Genomic DNA, 19,804 nt, shown 5'->3' on the forward strand with positions numbered 1-19,804 from the left:
AAATGGACTACATGAACATTTACCAACCTGTATTATAGCTACACGGTGGTCGAATCTATGAGACAAGCTACTATAATATCTAACATAATACCTTATTTACATAAGAACTATCTCAGAACATAAATAAATATACAAAAAATACAAATATAAAATTGGTTATTTATATAAAGTTAAAGTGGATAAAGTTTTTTTTTATTTAAAAATATAATGACGAGATGGCTGCGAGACAGACAGATATACCAGTGGAAAAATGTAAAGTATAACAGTAATAACAAAATAATATAAAAATTATATGAACTTGCAAATCAACATCTTTTTTTATCATAATGGATGAACGTGAGTCCGCTCCAGTCTTTTACAATTGATATTCAATGCTATTATCAGGTTTCAAGAATTTTTCGTATAATTTTAATGCATTTGATCTCTGTAATTGCCTAATACATATTCATATGTTAAACACAAAAAACTAATTTTTATAAAATTTTATACAGTAGTTACTTTATCGTTTAAAAAACTTAATTAAAAATAACAATCGTCTTACTATTATAACCCAGACGATACAACATTTTAAATCAAAATATTATTTTGAAGCCTTTCAAATATATATATTCGAATAAGTTTTTAACATAATACCTACGTAAAGTTATTATTTTTTTATAGTTTTGTAAATATTTATTTTGGTTATAGAAACTGATTAATTTAATCACTAAACGATTTTTATTTTACGACAAAAATAAAATAAGTTCTATCCGAAGACTAATTTAATTATTTTCCACAATGACAAAGTCGTGCGCATAAAGCTATTATGTATATGTCGCAGCCAACTGGTTCAATTAGTCATATAATCAAACGCCTACTTTACTAAATGGCTTTGTTCAACCAGGCGGACTGAATTACAAGAGACCACACAGAGTTAGAGAACTAGAGTCAGTTTTTTTTCACCTAGTTTAAAAAAACAAGTAAAATGTAATACAAATGACTTTTATCAATGAACGAGAGATAAATTAAGGGGTTTAGTAAAGTAACCAGGCGTTCCATTGAATGTCTATTTTAACCAGTTGACCGTGACAAATAAATTATTAAAGCGATTATTAGTTTTAACGACACGGTATTTTTTATTTAAATATTTAATTTACCAATAACAGCTTTGATTACAATTCTTTTGTGTTTTTGTTCAAATTTTAAAATTCTATACACACTTAAAACAGATTAAGATTGAACAAGATACGTTTTTACTTCAAGAATAAAAAAAATATAATTTAATTAATAAAATAAGTAATTACCTAAATGAATAGCTTCCATCGATTCCTTGATTGCTCGAGTAACTCAAAATAGGAACTCGTGCCTTTTCCGAGGTATAGTAAGGATTGTATCCAACTGCGAGATTGCGATTAAAAGACGCAGATCCTCCTGGTACAACCTTTGGTTCCTCTCCATGAACTTTACATATTGCCAGAAGTAGTCCCCAAAAACCGACTAAGAGATACATCTTAAATAAATTACATAAACAATATTAATGATTAATGCTCGGGACAACACATACAATAAACATCACTCATAATATAAAGAAAATAAGTAGTGGCAATTTTTTATATTATTCATCCAGTTTCTGATAATTAATATGTTATACAGAGCTAACTAAGCCAATTGTTCTTAAAGCTATAATTAACATTAAAATATGATTACATTAGCTTACCTTGCTAATTTGTTAGACTAACTGCACTTATTGTACTCACTTTGATACTGTTAGCGTGGGATCTGAATAAACCATTTATAGGCAGGGTTGCTCGTAACTAATACTTTTTGTTATACCATCACTCCTCGAATATAAGGTTTACACACGCCCCCATTAACCACCTATTGTAGTTACCGGCATTATACACAAGTTAAACTAAGATCGCATATTACGACGAGACCATTTGCATGTTTTAACTGAAAGCCTTCTACGATCACGTAATCCAACCAAATAATGTATGTACCACGGAAAATTCGGCTATAAACGAGATTGATATCAGATAACCTAATTAGACAATTATACTATTTTTGCAAGTTACAAAAAAATCTTTTTCCAAATACATAATATGTACTCGTATATCACTTTTTGTACTAAGAAGGTGCGTTTCTTGACAGAATAGCTGAAAGAAGATCAGTTATTGTGGAATTGATATGTTAAATGTCATATTAAAGAGTATCCATTATAAATGCACAGAGGTGTAAAGCAAAAGAGTGAGAAACTACATTTGTAAAATAATCTATGTACTCAAATAGATGGGCTAAAGGCATTATTTAACTTATCTTATTATTTACTAGCTGTGACCGCGACTTCGTGCGCGTTGTTTGAATTTAATATATTATATTTTAAGATCATGTTATTTGGATATTGTAGCGTGATTTTATTTTTATTTTATATTGTAATTGCAGATGCTCGGGATGGCAAAATAAAATTATGTTTTACAAAGATGTTCCAATCTCTCTATATTTCTTTACAATCCTCACAATCATCCAATTGTTTTTCTTATGACAGCTCAATCATTTTTAAAATAAGAAATAGTGTTAAATGTCAGTATTAAATGTAATATTAATAATAATTTGATATTATTATTGATATAATTAATTTTGATATCCTATGATGTAGCACCGTATTGGAGGCTAGGGCTAATCTCTAACAATATATAATTCATAAATAAAGTTAAAGTTACTCCTTATTACATCAGCTATCTGCCAGTGAACGTCCCGCCGAAATCGGTTCAGCCGTTCCAGAGATTAGCTGGAACAAACAGACAGACAAAAATTCTAAAAAATGTTATTTTGGTATATGTACCGATTATAATACATACATATGCATTTAGTAAAAATGGGTTATTTTAATATTACAAACAGACACTCCAATTTTATTATATGTATAGATTTAGCGATACTTAGAAATCACGGGAGTCTATGAGCCAGGCGATACGTTGCATATGATCATGCAATCATCACATGCAGTGTGACATCTAAATTTAGATTAATTTAATCATTATTTCAATTCAATTTGTGCCTACATAATTAGTTCACTTTTATTCCTTTATATCTGAATATATATATATATATATATATATATATAAAGGAATAAAATTTTGAAACAAGTGAGTTATATTGCTATGAACTTTCTTTACAGTAAAGATTATATTATGTAAAAATTTGAAACGAATTAATGAATATAAGTATATATTTATTATTTCGTACTATATTATAGTTTTTAATAAAAACAAATATTGTTAAAACAAAAAATATATCAGAGATGAGTAGGAATAATTCATTATTATCTTTAAAGAAGGTCAAAAGATTTCATTAACTTCGCTTCTAACAATAATGATAACAATCTAATTGTCAATTAACATCCAAAATCTAGTTGCTCTTAATTACACGCGTCTAATTTACATTTTTAACTAAGGCACATTACTTTTTTGATAATTGTTTTTTAAGACAATACGTTACGTTTGGGCTGTAAATATGATTCTGTTGACTACAACATAGTTGAGAATAGAAAAAAAACTATCACGTAGCTTTAAACGAGTTCAACGTATGGTTTTAAAACCACAATCAGACGAATTGAATACCAAGCAGTGAAGTCATTGAGGAATCATGAATACCAAATGACGATGGAATTAAATCACATTGTCGTCCAGTATTAGGAATGACATGAGGAGAGCAATTGGTATTTCCGTAAACCTAATTCATTAAAAGCGCTGCTACACTATATGAATGCTTTAAGTTAGTGATGATAATCTGATAATAATAAACAAAGTAAAAAAATTAAAAATGACTATTTTGTTATGGGGAAATATTATAATGAATAAATTTAGTTAGAGATTTTCAATCTAAAAATAAAGAACCATGTTAAAAAGCCCTTATTAAAACATGAATATTCCCGCATGTATATCTAGTCTAAGTGATATAACGTAGCCAGCCCTCCGATATTTCAAGGCTCATCTCCTTCAACTACATCTATTCTTCTTCACGTGGAAGCTCTAAATCTTACTTCATGAGATGATGAGAGAAGTAAGATTTAGAGTTTCCACATGTGTACCATGCGTTCCGTGCGATTCGGCAGAATATATTATTATGAATGATTTTCTTCGCGATGTTTGAATGCTGCACTAAACATGAATCAGCACAAGAAAAATCACAGTAGAGCTTATCCGAATTGAAGACGCTTCTTCGATTAAGATTTACTTGGTCGTACGGTTTGTGCAAGCCCATCTGAGTACCACCCACTCATCGCAAATTCAATAGTGGCCTAGATGTTGAATATTTTATATTACACGTAAAAAAGACTTAAGGGAATTAAGGTTTGGTATAATAATAAAATTATTTAGTTCATATATTATATAGATATATAACCACAGTTAATATATTTTTATTGATATTTTTTTAAAGAAACAATTCTATATAAGTTACATTATTCTGTATTAGATAGTTTCCTCATCCCCCAAGAACTTCTCACATTAATTTTAAGTAGATTTCAATGATTGTACTACTTTCATGAGACTCGACATAAAAAAATGTGTTTTTAAAAACAATAAATATCAGTTAGTTCACATACCAATTAGCTTTGATTCTGTAACGATAATACTAATTAAAAATTAAAATGTTTCCTCGAAAATTTTCACAAATACACCTTAGGAGCTCATAAAGATTCAAAACAAAACAATAAGAATAATTTTGAAATATCAGTATAAATCTTAATTTGCTTGTATAACCCAGAACATTAAGAAAAATTATATAATTTTTGTAACATAATGTAGACATGCTCTTGTAAAAATTTATCGTGTCGTGAGATTTGGTTTTCAATAAGCAACATTATATTTAACATTTAACAGGAGAAGTGTTTTTACTTTTAATAAACTGCCGAGTAATCTATTAGTCTACAGTAACTAGTAATTACTGTTCAAATACTATAAGTACCGAATCTAAACCAAAAGTTAATTATATAGATATTATATATACAATATCTTAAAAATGATGGTAATAGCAAGTCATCATTAAAAAATTAGAATAATTTTACTAACAACATTATTATTTATATAATATTTCGTTACACATAATCTAGTTTATTTTTGATTCTATGTGTTAATTCTGAATTAATTTTACGAAGGTTATGAATTGTTTTTTAAGATCATGTTTATTTAATGAGATAAATAGATAAAATTAAGTTTTTATATTCATTAAAAAACAATCTACACTTATTGTAAAACTTTAACTGTCACAACCTGCTTCGGGGCTAGCCTATATGGCCGAATATATTGAGGTCCAGGGTTCAATCCCAGGTCAGACTGTTAAAAAGTTATTAAGTTTTCCAATAGCAGACCGAAGTCAGATAGTCGCTAGAGAGTTAAGTTACCTCTTTATATAAATTGGCTAGTCTCTACTAAGAATGACCCCCGTGGCTGAAATCGGTCAGGAATTATATATTTTTTTAATATTCTCACGAAATATAAGAATCACAATGAAACACGGAGGATTCATGTAAAGCAACATATATTATGAAATAAGTTAATACACAGCTCGACAAGACAATTAAACATACACACAATCATGATATTGGTTATGAAATAATTATTAATTTTAGAAAAATGCCATTATGCACATACATTTGTCCTCTGAAAAATATTTGCGTTTACTGTAGCAGTTGACTCAGAATAAAATTAACATATTTTTTAAATCACAATATTATTCCAAACTAATTGATACATATACGGGCATTGACCCCTTTGGTCTATATCTATTATAGAAAAATAAATACAATAAAAAATAGTTAAAAACCTATGCAAACTATAATACCTATTCCAGTATTTTTTTCTAAGCCAATTAATAATAATGAGAAAGTTATTTATTTTTACAAGTATCTACTATTTTTATTAGTTACTACAACGTAGTCGCGCAATTTATTCGAATTAGATTTTTTATTATATATAAATACCTTCATTATATACTAAATATACTATAATAGGTAAGAATAAGTATAAAGTGAGTCTTCTTTATGTATAAAAAGGGTAAAATCATAATGTATCACATTTACATGGCATTGCTGGAGCTAGAGGTCGAAATTTGGCGCCAGAGTGCTGTCCCATCGTATCGCAAAACTCCGCAAGGAAACGGCGTGAAAGATCATTGTCTTCTCCGAGATCGTCATGACGAATTTTAATGACATGACGTCGTATGGTCACACGCAATATTAGTTTTTATCAATAGACTTAAATAAACGTGTTATTATAAAGTGTCAAATCCAAGTGTTGCAAGATTAAATCCAATATAACCAAGGAAAATCGTAATGACACAATAATACAGCTTGTAACTACAACTGAGACTTGATTGAGAGATGAGTTTTTGCTTGCAACTTCAAGGTAGAAAAGGTGAGGAAAATTTTAAAGAATATTCACAGCACCGAAAAGTAGATAATTATGGGAATACCGAGATCACCCACTCGTAAGTAAACATGAATCTTAATCGAAGGTTCTCGTTCAAATCTGGGAAAATACCTCAGTTTTTAATGAGCTTATAAAAAATCTGAAGGAACCTGCATGAAAATGGACTACATGAACATTTACCAACCTGTATTATAGCTACACGGTGGTCGAATCTATGAGACAAGCTACTATAATATCTAACATAATACCTTATTTACATAAGAACTATCTCAGAACATAAATAAATATACAAAAAATACAAATATAAAATTGGTTATTTACAAGAAATCTCCTCTCCACCTGTCTAAGATAATAAATCCTATACAAAGTATGTGTTTAATTTTTTCGTAGTAATCAAAATAAAATTTATCTTAATTCGCGATCAAAGTTTTAAATACTCAGACATTTGACATTTAGTCTAACTATTATGGTCACCGAATATTAACATATGTTTGAACAGCAAACGAATAAATCTGCTTTGAATACAAGATGATTAGACGTTGTGTGAACTTTTTAAGGTCACGAGCAATGGTATATAATGTTACGTACGTAATATTCTGTTTACATAATATTTCTCAATGGTCCAAAAGCCTATGAACATAATTTTTTAACACGAATAATAATAAAAATTTAATGAGCTTAAAATTTCAATTAAATTTACATTATAGACATCGAAATCAATATTATCGCAGTTCTTTAATTTCATTTTATACTATATATTTTAAAATTTAAGCAGGTATTCTACACATTTAAAAAAATATTCATATTGTAAAAGCTTAAATTTAAAGCTTTAAGAATATGTCCTTAAGAGGTTTCCTTAAGAGAATTTGAAAGTTAAAATTAAATTAACTATTATTAAATAGCTATTTTAGTGAAGTTTCCGTGTTAAACGCGAAAATATCGTATTTGAGCACTCAGAAATATGAGCTTCTGGCGCTTGGAGGAAGGCCACAACTGCTTGTTTCGAAGCTAAGAAGAGGATCGGAAAACGCGTATTTGGAAGTAGAGGAAGGCCCAAAAATAATGTCACAGGAATCGTAGATTGAACATAAATGTAAGTATAAAGTACCATAGACAAAGACTACGCGTAACTTTACCCGATACTTTGAAAACGTTCCGGAAAAAAATCGGAAATGTCTAAAAAATTGGTCAAAATATGACATTTTATTTCATGATAGCCAATGGGCATTTTATTTTACTTCTTTAAATTTTGAAGTTTTTTTTAAGATTTATATTTAAAAATAAGATATATTCAGATATTTCCAGATAATATATAATAATAGATAATCAGATATAAGATATTTTCAGTGTTTTTTATTGCACTGAAAAAATACCTAAAATTCATGCCTCTAGACTAGAATACCGAATTAATAATTTAAAATATCGGCAATAAATTCGTACTGACATAATATTTGTCAAAATATTTTGTTATGAGTATTAAAAATATTTTTTTTATTTGATTAGACTGAAACAAGGATATAATAAATGGTGACTCAATAAAATATACTTGTTAAAAAATCAGTAACATTTATTCGCTTTAAGAATACCACAAGTTAACATTAGATCATAACAAAAGGTACAAATATATGGCACTGAGTACTCATTTTTTACTCATATACAACTAACTGACTAAATAAAGTAGTTATTTAATCGATTTTCTTGTTAAAGCGAAATTCCTTGGTTGTAATTATTTATCTACTGGCAACGGGCGCCTTAGGGATTGATTCTCCTTCAGCGTGGTAGCCGGTTTCATCGGCAAAGTAGGTGATGGTTTCCTTTTTGCCTTGGTCGTTAATGTATTCGTAGATTCCACGGACTACCACGACGTCGTGAGGTTTGTTTTCTTCGTCCACAGCTTGCTTAATTTCACCGACTGCTTGAATGTTTATTCCATTATCGGTTTCATAGCTGTAATTTTAAAGAACATCAGTTAAGAATAATAATAAGCTAATTTAGTTAACATATTTCATCATCCTTTGATTATTAAAAATAATAGCGGACTATAATGCGAATTCGCCCTCAAAAATATTAGCATAATAAAAATTAGTTAAGAAAAGTGCCAATAAATATTTTATGTGTCCATTTTGTAATTAAAATTGTTTGCACTAATCTAGGTGCTGACTTATTATAAATAGTATTTATTACACAATTAATTTACCTGTACGAGTAACTGCCATCGGGTTTTTGGTCAAATTCACTACGGAGGATCTGGGACACAGGGACATCAGCAGGAGCGGCAGCAACAACGGCCACGACAGCGAGGGCAACAATGATCTAAAAATAAACATAAATTATAATATAAAATATTGTATTAAAAATTTAATCAACCATTTATGAATTTAACGACATACCATTTTCATTTTGTTGGTTTATGACTTAGGTTTGATTTCGTCAAAAGCGAAGGAGTAACTGATGCTCTAATGTTCGGAATATTACCTTTTATACTTTGGCTGTGCCTGTGCTCAGATATAACGTAATGTCAAATGGTGTTATAAAAATAGTAGTATTTTTTTAGCAGAAAATATTTCTTAGGTAAAGAACTTTTTTTAAATCCTTTATATTAAGTGTGGCATAAATTATAAAATTCTTTGAAGCAAATACGTTGAATAAAATGTGAAAGGTATGTATATTTTTCTGTTATTGCATGATATAGAAACATAACATGATAATAACATTGCAAAGAGACTAACGAAATAGCAATACGAGTGTGTACTTTGTATTATGACTCGATATGTAGGCTGAGTTAACTTTACAATTTAGATTTATTCACTCCAATACATCTTAGATTCCGCAGTTGACATGAATAACATAATGAACGGTATACTGGTGTTCTTCTCGGTTCTTTTCTTTAAATCTACAGACAGTTTTTATTATCGCTATAGTATGACTATTCAAGTGTATTGGTCTGTCTGTATAAAGAATATTTAGATTTTATTAAGATAATAATTATGTGTTTACTTGCCCTCAGCTGACCTACGAAACTCTATATTTTTACATGTATATAAAAAAAATGTACTTGTTTCAGTTTGTTTTATGATAAAAATTACTAACATTTTTTTAAAATAATATGTGTAATGAGTATCTTAATATTTGTTCTTAAGAGTATTATTTAAAATAAAAATATTTTTTTCGACATATTACTATTTTAGTGCCTTTTATGCTTTAAACGTGATGTAGCGGATATAGCACTCAACTCAACTACCAAGTAATTTATTTTTATAGTAATAAGTCTAGTCTATAATAGTTATAGTAATGGGTATAGTAATGGGTATCTCAATATGTAAATGCTTTTTAATCAAATTTAATTTATTTAAAAAATAACTCTTAGCTCGTTAAATGGGAAGATAATCTCAGAACAATTTTTCAACGTTAAAATTAAATAATTTGTACTGTCTATTCGTTAGCTTTAAAATGCATATCTTATGAAATTACTATATACATATATGAGGATCTAACAAGTTCTTACAATGATTAGATAAAAAATATGGCAATATTATTCGAAATAAATTGTTTGAATGCCTCGTTAGTCTAGTGGCTAGATACATATAAGGCTACAGATGTTGAGTTGTCTCTTGTTCTCCATAACAGCACGGAGTCTGGAAGTTTAAAGCCGTTGCTCCTATGACGGAACTCTTTCCGGTCGTGTCGGATATTATGGTGTCTAATCACATTGCAAACACACTTATGCTCTGTAATATGTCCTGCGTAGTAGGCTTATGGAATCATCAAATCAATTATTTTTTATTATTATACGCATTCACGGAAAATGGGGTATTCATTACGTACGTATGTTAAACAGAAACCATTCAATATTTAAAGATCAACCAAAGCTGATCCACAAAAAAAAAATTATTATGGCTTAATATAGCCATATATGTAGATATAAACTTTTACAACTTATATAATTATATAAACATTTCATATATTTCGAAGTCCGCGACGTAAAAAATATAGAAAAGAAAAATCTATCGGGTTACTAAGGCTTCTGAAAATGAACTGCTCGAATCGTTAGAAAACAAAAAAAAATTCAATCCCAATTTCAAAATGTAACTACTGTATTTTACTCCTAAGCGGGTGCACAAAGATTGATTACCTATATTTAACATAAAAAGACTAATATTCAGAGTTTATTCTTTCGTCCCCAACTTCACCTTTTAAAGTTTCTATAGAATATCGTCATTTTTGAAAGTTTAAAATATTCAAATCCGCTATTAAGATTATGAATGTTCAAGATTATTTTGATGAGTTTATACTTTTATCCCCAATTTCACTTAAGAAGATGAAATTGGGGATGTAAGTACTCATAATCTTAATAACAGATTTTAATATTTCTAACTTTCAAAAATGACGAATTTCTATAGTAACTGTCATCCTCTTCAATCTTTCAAAAAAGCTTTAACAACTGGATAACTGATTTATATAATCCTTAATACCAAATTCTACATTTCTAATATCACATACGACCGAATTCCATACAAAAATTCACCCCTTTATGGAACTTACCGGGTTTAAACCCGTTTAGTTCTGCCCTCATCTTCATACGCGGGCAAAGCCGCGAGTGGAATCTAGTCATGTCATAGTTAAATATCTGCTATTTAAAAACTGTCCTTGCAATCTATTGATTCTATTAGCAAAACAAAGATTTACTTGGAATGAATATTCTAAAAATAATTGCGTAATCCAGTTGTTATAGCTGAGCACGTCATTCATAACGACTCCACCTCATATAGCAGCCGTTGGATCAATGTATCATTTTTGATTTGCGGTTGAAAATCCGCAAGTTGTTGTATACAGAACGTTATTATTTCTTGTCAAAAAGTCAAGGACATTTTTCAGCTTTGAAGCTATAAGAGCCGTGATGACCAAGTGGTTAGAACACCTGAATCTTAACCGTCACTTGTGGGTTCAAACCTGGGTAAACACAAGTGAATCTTAATGTCTAATTAGTCAAAATTATCTGAAAATATGATCTGAATCAGCTCGGCTGGGAAGAAAAAAATCGTGTGCATGTGTTGGATAAAAATCTGCCACATGTGTATCCAATCAGGATCGGAGCTGCTCCTGCAGTTGTGAAATAAGTCCGAACCTTCTAATCAAACGGAGATGAGGCCCAATTATTGAGTAATTACAGGCTTTTAGATACTTTAATTTATCACTGTGGCAAAATTTTAAATAAAGCTTGTCAAGTTTGGTGACCTGCATTATATGATTTATTGTCCCCTTTATAGCTAAGTTTCCCAAATTTGAAAATTGATTTTCTATTACCAGATACATGACCAATAATATACACGATATTTATTTTGATATTCGGATGTTTCTCGTATAGACTTATAAATAATTAATAAGCGTGACGCGCTTAAAATTCATAATGCATATATATTAAAACGCTTCTTTTTTTTCCCTAGTAAAATGCGTTACGCGCTTCCCCCACATGATGGAAAGTGGGGAGGGGGTGTCCCCGGTGTCCCCGGAGCCCTGGACGCCGAGTGCGCCCAAGTACGCCAGGTTTACCCACTAAAAAACTAGCGATACCCTCTCCGTCTTTCGGCAGGCACCACGGGATCGCTTACGCATGCTACCGTGACGCCCTGACGGTCGGTCCGCCTATGCGGGCTCACCTAGGGGGGATTCTCGGGGGAGGCGGGGGGAGAAGGGGCGTGTAGGGCTTCTTCCTCCTCCCCGGTCGTCTTCGGCGGAGCGGGTCTGCAGTGGCATCCTCTTCCCGCTCCCGCTCCGCGGCTTCCGTCTGCGACATCACGTTTTCGCAGTCTTACTGCCGAGCATTTCAAGAGCAAATTAATTAAAATAAACAAAGTAAAGCGAAAATGTGCAGTAAGAAAATGCGATATCTCTTATATTTTAGAAGATAGCAAGCCCATCATATATATTACCACGATTGTCAAGTCTTAAAAGATTATATTTGTTTATCTTATTGGACTAATCATGTTTATTTAAAGAATTACAAATTTAATTAGATGACGGATTGCAGAAAAAGAGTACCAGTTAAAACAAACCGAAAATCTACACTAATCTATACAAATTCAAACTCAAATCCAAAACTCAAACTCAAATTCCTTTATTCAATATAGAAGTACACATATACACTTACTTATTGATAATCAAATTAAACACTACCACCGGTTCGGAAAATAAATTTCCCTGGTCCCTGACCTGAGTAGAACCAGCGAATGAAATACAGCGGGTCTTTTATTTTTGACAAAAAAAAATTTAATATTTCAAATGCAAATAAAATGTAATATAAAAATATACCAAATTATGACCAACTAACAATTTGTAACGAACCAATAAATAAAACTGATCATGAAAAATATTTAGGTCTTATAATGGATAGCAAGTTAACCTGGCAATATCATATTGATCATCTTAAAAATAAAATATCCCCTTTGATAGGAGCACTACGTAAGATTTCCTTATGTATACCTAATAAAATTCGTCCTATTATTTATAATTCTTTAGTAAAACCTCATATCGAATATCTTATTGAAATATGGGGAACTGCTGCGAAGTCTAACATAAAGTCATTACAAACTTTACAAAATAAAATTATTAAAGTTCTTTATAAATATGATTATATGACGCCATCCGTTGAATTATACAAAAAAACAAAATTTTTTAATATAAATCAATTATACACTTTAAAAACCTGCATGTTGATTAGAAAAATAATAACAAATAAAACACATTCACAATTACACTTTCATAAAAAAACACATACATACCACACTAGAAAACGTAATAAACTAGAACTTTCAAAAACCAGAACCAACTATGGAAAGAAAAACATTTTATTTGAAGGAGTTCAAATTTATAATAAATTATCAGACTTAATCATTAATAGCAAGAGTTTTCCTATATTTAAAAAACGTGTAATGGAATATGTGCAAAATAATTTATAAGTTAATGTAACCCCTACCTAAACATGTTTGTGTAATATAACTACCCGCAACATTTTATTTTACTGTATATAATTCATAAGGCAGACTTTTAAATGTACCCCCAAGCAAAATTATTATAATTTCTTATTATAAGTGAACTTTTGTGTTCTTTATGAGAAATAAATGTCTTTAAACCGAATATCCTAAATGACTGACAGTCTGTCTCTTTCGCGGTCAAACGAACGAGCTGATAAAATTTGGTATGAAGCAACCTTGAATCACAAGGGTTTCTTTCCTATGCCTAACACTTTACGACTAACCCTAAAAACGAACAAAGCCGTGGACAACAACAAATCATCCAAAAATTCCAAGCTTATTCCAATAACAGATGTCTTTACATCTGACATTGAATTGATCTAGATTATAAATAATTACTATGTATTCATTATGTATTTGTGAAAAAATTGCGTTTTAAATGTCAACGAAGTTGTTATCGCTACAATGAAAGTAAACGTAAAGAAAATATAAGTAGTTGAGATAAATAGTATTTTATAAAAAGATACCTAGAACAGAACAAGAAGAAGAATTAAGCAGAACCAATAGCTATACAAGTATAATCACATAGAATATTTCAATTTAAGGTTAGTTTATCTCTACGCTTTCTTCAATTGGCATAATATATATGTATTATAATTTAGGCTGTTTATTGAAGATTAAAATTATTCAGCAAGTTAATAATAAGCAAACGAACGTATAAATAACATTTTGTTTTACGCGTACGAAGACAGGTCAAGCTTGTTAAATTATAAATAGTTAATGTTTAAACGAACAATAAAAAAAGTCCTATTATATCACACGTTAAAATAAATTCCCGATGACGCTACCATATGATTACGCCAGACGGTCAACAAACAGACAATCTACAAACAAAGACCGGCTCTACTATATTTATCTAAAATAAACGTTAATTTATTCATATTACATAAGCTGTGTATTTAGCAAACTACCTCTGACCTATTTGATTTTATAATGTACTGATACGTATAATGTGTTATAATAAACTCAATAAAACTCAAATTAATTTGCTACAATTAATGTATTCATGTAAAATTTTGTCTTTACCAATTTCCAGGTACGATCAATATGAAATCATATTTGGGAACACAAATTGTAAATAATATAGTTATTAATTTTATGATCATCATAATAGGATCTTAAAAAAAAAGAAAAAATACTTAATCAATGAACTTTATTTTCTGTACAAATCATCTTAACGTAACAAAAAATAAAAACGTACAAAAATATGGCAGTGAGCATCAAATTATAGAGAGAAGCAAGAGCTTTATGGCGGATGCTGCGCCACAACACTTTAAGCGATATTGATTTTTAAGACGAAAAATCCTTGTATTTTTCCATGAATAATTGATTAAGAATGGTTATAGTTAATCAATTACACATTGAATTCCTTGGTGTCAGCGATGTTAATCATTGTTTATCTCCTGGATGGGGATGGGACCTTGGGGATGGAGGCTCCCTCAGGATGGTAGCCGGTCTCGTCAGCATAGTAGGTAATGGTCTCGGGGTTACCGTTTACATCGACGTATGAGTAAGATCCACGGACTACTACGACAGGGTGAGGCTTGTTTTCCTCGTCAAGAGCTTCCCTTACTTCGCCCTGCTCAGAGCGTTTGATGCCATTTTCTGTTTCGAAACTGAAATTTAAAAATAGATTTAATGCTATAATACATTTATATAAAAATATAACTTATATGAAGTTTTATAATTTTTAGTATTAATATAAAATGTGTTAAATATCAATATCTGTATGCTTAATATAACGACTAAACGTTAAAAATCAATGCTTACTCGAAAACGTAGCCACCTTCAGGATTGGCATCAAATTGTGATCGAAGAATTTTAATTGGTTCAGTTTCTGCGACGGGATGAGCAGCGACAACAGCCACAAGGGCGAGGGCGACAATGATCTAAAGAAACACATAATTAGTTAAAAATATAAATTAAAAAAATAAATAAATAGTAATTTCCTTTTTTTTCTTTAACGTACCACTTTCATGGTTAATTAGATAGGTTTGGATACTTTGATACCAAATGAGCGACTGATGCTTTAACCGTCGGAGCAAGATCTTTTATACATTTCTCCCGGCGTTGTATTCAAAGGCGTTATCAAACGACAAAAAACCTAGCGTCGATATGTCAGATCCCCGAATATCACCTATGATCGTCACCACACGTGTGTGATATCATGTAACAATGTGTGCTACACGCACTCAAGCAGAATTTGAAGGATTTATTCATATGGATTTACATAATAATTTGTCACCAAATTGGAAATATCTACGTTAACGTATATTAGTAGGTATTAGGCCAAGGTACATGCTCAACTTCAACTTCTTTGTTAAATATTTTTAATTATAGATTTTTCGCTATACAATAAATATTGAAAAACAAGTACCTACGATATCGTCGTATATATATACGAGCTAATAGTATTGTCTAAGCAAATTTATACTTTATAATATTCAAAATAACATTTTTTTAAAGATTTTATAGTTTATCGGTGTATAGTAACTATAAACACGCCCTATTTTGAGTAAACAATAGACAAATATTTTGAAGAACCTTCAAAATATTTGTGTATTTTTTATTTTCATTTATTTTATTCTTGATTACCTTTTTTCACATATTAAATCAAAGTTAATAAGTTACGAAAAGAATTCATTACGAAGAACGATTTAATTAGTCCTCAAATTAAGCGGACGGTATTTTTGTAAAAACGTATTTTTAATAACATAAGGTAATAACGTAACGTAACGATGTACCCGTTATGTATTTTCATTGGTATGCACGACTAAATTAAGAAACAAATATGAAAATAATTCAGTAGCATGACCAACAATAATATTTTATTGATACCTTTAAAATGGTATACCTTTTAAAAATGAATAAAAACCATATATAAAAGATTACCAAAAAATAAAGTAAATAATTGATTTATTGATGTTTGTTAGTCAATTTGAACGCTTATTAAATGTGGCATTCAAAAAGCCTAGTATGTTAATATTTACAACAGTAGGTACTAAGCAAAATAAGAATTTATTATGTACACAATCTATTGATTAAACCAGTTTATAAGGAAATATCGGCTATGATTTTTTTACTGCAATCAACCTATGTCATCTTCACTCTTGCTTGCATTAAATTAAAAACATATTATGATAAACATTTTTCCAATGGTACTTTTTCGTATTTTTTCTTAAGAAATGTACTTTTTATAACCTTATCATCAATTATGTCAAATGTTGAGTAGACGTCTTTGGTTGCTAAACTCTTATTCAGGATGTTTTTTTTTCTTTTTTTTTGTTAAAGTAAGTGTCAATAAATATTGCAAAGGTCAAACAAGTAATATAAAGCTAAAATCACATAAAATATAATTATCATTAACAATATTATATACCGCCATGAATATTTTAAATTCAAACTGTTAGAAAAACTTGTCCCGTATTCAGCATCGGCATCGTCGCTATGCAAGACGCAAATAAAAGTGATGTGCTCTTAACCTTTCCAGAGGTCGGTTTCGATCTTTATTTCGTGAAATTATAATTCAAGGTCAGCGAGTTTTTTTTTTGTAAACTTGTATAAATCGAAGTTTTTGAGACGACCATAAAGCTTATATGACTACCAATAGCAAAACTGAAAAAAATTATAATGTGTATATTCTACTACTTAAATGCCATTGACTTACTAATTCTTCAGATTATGTCTGATACAGTTAGTAGGTAATTGGGTATTGTTACTAATAGGCGTAAAGTAGTAGATACTATACCCTGTACAACTTAGCTTGATCTTTTTGACAGGTGTAAATTTTTCTGATCGACATAACTTTGCAATGACGAATATATTATTTTCTTAATGTAATAATTTTAAAAATTGTTAAAATATTAAAAAAAAAAACATACAACACAAAAGTTCCTAAAGATACAAGCGTTATCCAAAAATTTTGAGACTTTTTATTGCTTCAAAGTAACATTTAAATAGGAACACTGAAAATAATAGACATTTGTAAAATCATTATCCATCCTTTTGGTTGGGGTCTCTTCATCAGGTATAAAAAAAAAATAAAAAAAAAAACGGATGGAAGGTGAATTTTTTTCACTTTTCGACTCGTGTTTCTTTGGGAAATATGTTTACTTTCATGTAGGTATAAGTACTTATTATGAATATTGACCCACCGTCGCTTATCTACCCAATGTTTTATATGTCTAATGCAATAAAGAATTTCACACATAATACACTTCAGGCTCTTGTCCCATCAAAAGAATTATTAAACAATAATTGTGAATACTAACATCAATGTAAATCGGGCTATTTAAAAGAGCGACTATGCGAGTTGTATAAAATTCCAAAAACAATGCAACTTAAATAAAATACATTTCATTTGTTTGTTAAGATGTATAACAATTAAATGCTATACAGTCCTCTATGTCGAAGGGATTCTCTAGCTGTAAGTTTGCTGTATTAGTAAATATCTCCAATTCCACGTCTCTATGACATTGAAACCATTCCTAATGACAATAGCGAAAACATTAAATAGTAGTATTCCTTACACTAATGAAATGGTATTGATGTTTTCTTTACTTTTCTTTGTTAACTTTTCTTGTCGCAAATTCTGTTTTTTATCTTCCCCAAACAAATAAGATGACTTACGAGTTTTTCTGAACTTGGTGTCTCGGTCTCTGTATAAGTTACTTCAATTTAAACATATTTTTTACATCTTTATTATTTTAAATGTCAAATGAGAATAGATAGGAACCAAAAATATGCACGCTTTTTTTCTTAAATTGTCGCCTTTTATCGGTTTCACAAAAGATCGACTAAGACGAAAACGTGTTTACTTTTTGTTGATTAGTTGGGACCTTAATAGCCGCTCCTCTTGCATTAAAAAAAACAACCCAAAAGTAACTGACCCTATTGACCTCGTCTTTAGATATAAACAAACGTGTTTTATTTATTTATTGAAATAGTTACACCATCAACTACGATATCAGGCAGACTTATTCCAAAAGGACATACTTTTAAGTTAACATTGCAGTGGGATTATGAACTAGTACATCAATTTAAAAAACAAATAAGAAAATTACATATATGAACTACAAATTTCATTATATTATATACCTTAACAATATGGATTGCAATAAGTTAATATAAGCTCGTAAATGTCCAATCGCTAGATAAATAAATAAATTTGGTTTCTTGTGAAGGTCATACGGCACTGCCTCCAGTACATTCGTTGCTTTTCTCAAGTTTTCCTTAGTCGACAAATTACGTGTATATTTAAACACTCATAACGGCTAGCAAAGTTTTAAACGATGACATGTCGTTCTATAAATAACTAAATATAAATGTAATTTACATAATTTACTATATTTTAACTTACCTTTGAATGAATTTTATTACATAAAAAAATAACACGTTGAAACTTTCAGCTTTATAAAATTGATATGATTTTAACCAATATGATATTAAGAATTTAAACATTTGATTTAAAAGCTTTGAGCAAAACTTTCGGTACCCGCTTGAAACCATCTCAAACATACTTAATGTACAATCAATCTTTACACATAACAGTATTAGCAATATGGACCTATTGTTTCTTTTTTCATACCTTGTTAAAAACACTTTTAGATTATATTTTTTATGATTGGAATTGAAGTATTTTTTGTGAGAAGAAAAGTGAAGTGGAGTTTCTCATTTTTAGCGGTATATTCTATATTCAAATGTTAGTTTTAAAAAATAAATAAAATAAAATGCACGGTATAGGTACGATTTGGACTGCCTTGTCTATCAAGTATCGACAATATTCAACAGCTTGATAAAAATCAATCGGATTTTATGAAACCTTATTCGTGAAATGAATGTGCGGACGGTGTGAACATTAGTGTGCGGTCGTTTTTTAAGTTAAGAATAAGCCGAAAAGTAGTTTCTATATTTTTTGCGTTACTTACATGCGACTTTTACGTATCGTTTCATAAGTACCCTTTAAGACAGTTCTACATAGCCGTAAGCAAAACTGAGTAACAGTTGTACGGCTTTGTGCAAGCCGCCAAACAGTAACACTTATTATTGTTGTGTTTCGGTTACAATAAGAAATATTTCTTACGGCGCCAATTTCTATGAGCGGTGATGTCTAATTGCCGTCACGTGAATTACCCGTGACATTGGCCCATCAGCCTTCCAATACTATAAAAAAGGATGGTTTCTGGAATATAGTAACCGGGTATTGATTGAAATAATTATTTTCTGTCGAAATATGGTAGTGGAAAAAAAAACATTTGTGAACGTGTGTACAATTATTCACATACATCACCCGTATACGTCAAGATATATAAATAAATACATTTACAAATATCGGGCCCATTATATTATTTGTAATGGGAAGTT

At 29.9% G+C, this 19,804-nt stretch overlaps 2 protein-coding genes across 2 annotated transcripts; both read right to left on the reverse strand.

Annotated features, from left to right (window-relative positions):
* Window positions 1–8,099: 8,099 nt before the first annotated feature.
* On the reverse strand, window positions 8,100–8,824 carry LOC125064018 (larval cuticle protein 1-like). Its single transcript, XM_047670785.1, has 3 exons — window positions 8,801–8,824; window positions 8,608–8,723; window positions 8,100–8,357 (listed from the first exon to the last, which is right to left on the reverse strand). Exons 1-3 carry the CDS (start codon window positions 8,807–8,809, stop codon window positions 8,141–8,143), a joined length of 342 nt encoding a protein of 113 aa, XP_047526741.1. The 5' UTR covers window positions 8,810–8,824; the 3' UTR covers window positions 8,100–8,140.
* A 5,894-nt stretch (window positions 8,825–14,718) lies between these two features.
* Window positions 14,719–15,460, reverse strand: LOC125064017 (larval cuticle protein 1-like). Its single transcript, XM_047670784.1, has 3 exons — window positions 15,411–15,460; window positions 15,212–15,330; window positions 14,719–15,057 (listed from the first exon to the last, which is right to left on the reverse strand). Exons 1-3 carry the CDS (start codon window positions 15,417–15,419, stop codon window positions 14,838–14,840), a joined length of 348 nt encoding a protein of 115 aa, XP_047526740.1. The 5' UTR covers window positions 15,420–15,460; the 3' UTR covers window positions 14,719–14,837.
* Window positions 15,461–19,804: the final 4,344 nt, after the last annotated feature.

The sequence above is a fragment of the Vanessa atalanta genome, chromosome 5, assembly GCF_905147765.1.
Source record: "Vanessa atalanta chromosome 5, ilVanAtal1.2, whole genome shotgun sequence".
NCBI lineage: Eukaryota > Metazoa > Arthropoda > Insecta > Lepidoptera > Nymphalidae > Vanessa > Vanessa atalanta.

Bases quoted from the DNA above. Each gene is read 5' to 3' on its own strand.
- LOC125064017 (XM_047670784.1), bottom strand. The intron at 15,058-15,211 runs GTAAGCATTGAT...TTTAAATTTCAG, and splicing joins GAAGGTGGCTACGTTTTCGA to TTTCGAAACAGAAAATGGCA.
- LOC125064018 (XM_047670785.1), bottom strand. The intron at 8,358-8,607 runs GTAAATTAATTG...TTAAAATTACAG, and splicing joins GATGGCAGTTACTCGTACAG to CTATGAAACCGATAATGGAA.